At 53.4% G+C, this 1744-nt stretch overlaps 1 protein-coding gene and 1 long non-coding RNA gene across 5 annotated transcripts in view; one reads left to right on the top strand and one right to left on the bottom strand.

Moving 5' to 3' along the window:
* The window catches only part of ACOT12 (acyl-CoA thioesterase 12), a 30529-nt gene extending 30208 nt beyond the window's left edge, over positions 1-321 (bottom strand). For 3 of the 4 annotated variants that reach the window (XM_010726089.2, XM_010726091.2, XM_019610627.2), the window contains exon 1: positions 84-321. In XM_010726089.2, coding sequence (XP_010724391.1) covers positions 84-216 — 133 coding nt within the window. In that variant the 5' untranslated portion in view covers positions 217-321. The remainder of the gene's footprint in view (positions 1-83) is intronic. The other variant, XM_010726090.2, reaches the window with a different exon arrangement.
* Positions 322-350: 29 nt separating this feature from the next.
* LOC109364066 lies at positions 351-1744 on the top strand. The gene is made up of 2 exons (XR_002110053.1): positions 351-794; positions 1013-1744. It is a non-coding gene; the product is annotated as an uncharacterized LOC109364066 (long non-coding RNA).

The following is a 1744-nucleotide window of genomic DNA, read 5'->3' as shown; positions in this document are numbered from 1 at the left end:
GGTGCGTGTGAGAGTCTCCGGACACCAAATAATGCTCGGGTCGCCTCTCCCGTTCGCCCTGCCGCGCTGCCCGGCCCCTCTACCTGCCAGGCAGGCGGTGGCATCCATCCACTTGAGAAGCTGCCCGGCGCTCAGCTCCCCGCGGTGGTTGGCGTGGGCCGGCAGGACTCTCTGGCACATGGGCACCCATCCGCCCGCCGCCTCGCTCCGCTCCATGCCGCTGCCCGGGGCAGTGTCCCCTGAGGCAGGACCGCCGCGGCCTCCACGTTCCCTGCCGGGCTGGGCGGACCCGTCCCTCCCCAGCGCCCGTGTCTGAGAGGGAATCGCCCTCTCTTGGCGGGGCGGGCTGTGGGCAGGTGCACGGTCCTCTTATCTGCCGTCCGCCGTGAGATGAGAGCTGTAGGGCTGCTAGTTCACAGGCAGGTAAAGGGGAAACCGAAAACTACAGTGTGGAGTGCGTCCTTAGGCGAGTGGTCAGCAGACCACCCCCTAGCTGCGCAGCAGTCTTAGAGAAACAGAAATGGCAACTTCTCTCATTTCTGTTGTAAGAGAAGCTGCTACTTGGGAAGGGCACTTCGGAGCTGCAGGTAACGCGTGATTTCTAAGGAAGGTGTCGTGTGACGGTGGTCTCTCGGAGGTCGGAGCTGCCCACCAGGAGCAGAGCGGGCACCCAGCAGCCGAATGAGCGCCGCAAATGGCTGCTGCTGCTTTCTCCACTTGGCAGCCACGGGGAGTGAGGGGACGGCCTCACAGCCTCGATACAGCGTCCTTTTGCCAGACCAGCCTCAGCTTTGGTAAGCGGTCTTTCTCCCTCCCTCCTGTACCTCTCCTCTTGCCGAACGCTGAACTAACTCAAATGTCTGTCATGTCCATCTTCCAGCTTCAGCAGTTCCTTTCCTTGCAGCCCCTGGTACTCTTTTAGCTTCTTGCACATCAGAATACCTTTTTCACAGTTGTCAGTGAATTTGGCCTCAGAAAACACCTGACAGATCAGTATCATTCTCCTTCACAGATGAAAGGATTCAGAAATGAAATTACCAGCCCAAGTTCACAAGAGATCTGTGGCAGACATTCACAGTTTCCCAGCAGAAAATTGCCTCATGCAGCACAGCAGCAATACTATCACTATGCCAGCTAGAAGAAGCTGGCGGGACTACCTAGCAGGTGAAGGCAGCCTCTGAGAGGCATATGTAAAGGGGCCTATTTCTCTTTCACAGAATCACAGAACTGTAAGGTTTGGATGGGACCTCTGGACATAGGAGTTCAAACCTCTGCTAAAGCAGATTCCCTACAGCAGGTCACAGAGGCAGATGACCAGATGTTTCTTGACTATCTCCAGAGAAGGAGACTCCTCAACCTCTCTTGGCAGCCTGTTCCACAGCTCTCTCAACCCCACAGTGAAGTTCTTTACTGATGCCCATTTGTGGCAAAGGGAACAAGTGGTCATGGGCAGATGGAAGATGCCTGACATCCAAACCCACAGATCGCTGAGCTAGTCTTCAGTGAAAGTAGTCTTCTGAAATGAGAACTGGCGATGAACTAGAGTGAGCTCAATTCCAAAGGTTTGGTTAACCACCTAAGACATTGGCTTTCCTTCAGAAGTTATTTGCTAATGTGGTTTTAAAGTGTTTGTCAATAAATGATTCTCACTTTATGGCTTGAGACCTGAACTGAAACAGTAAAAACAACCAAAGAAACAGGTGCAGAATTGTTTTAAATAGTTTTAAAAGGAAAACAAAACAAA

Source organism: Meleagris gallopavo, chromosome Z, assembly GCF_000146605.3.
Source record: "Meleagris gallopavo isolate NT-WF06-2002-E0010 breed Aviagen turkey brand Nicholas breeding stock chromosome Z, Turkey_5.1, whole genome shotgun sequence".
Classification (NCBI taxonomy): domain Eukaryota; kingdom Metazoa; phylum Chordata; class Aves; order Galliformes; family Phasianidae; genus Meleagris; species Meleagris gallopavo.
This window is presented reverse-complemented; position numbering and strand designations above follow the sequence as displayed.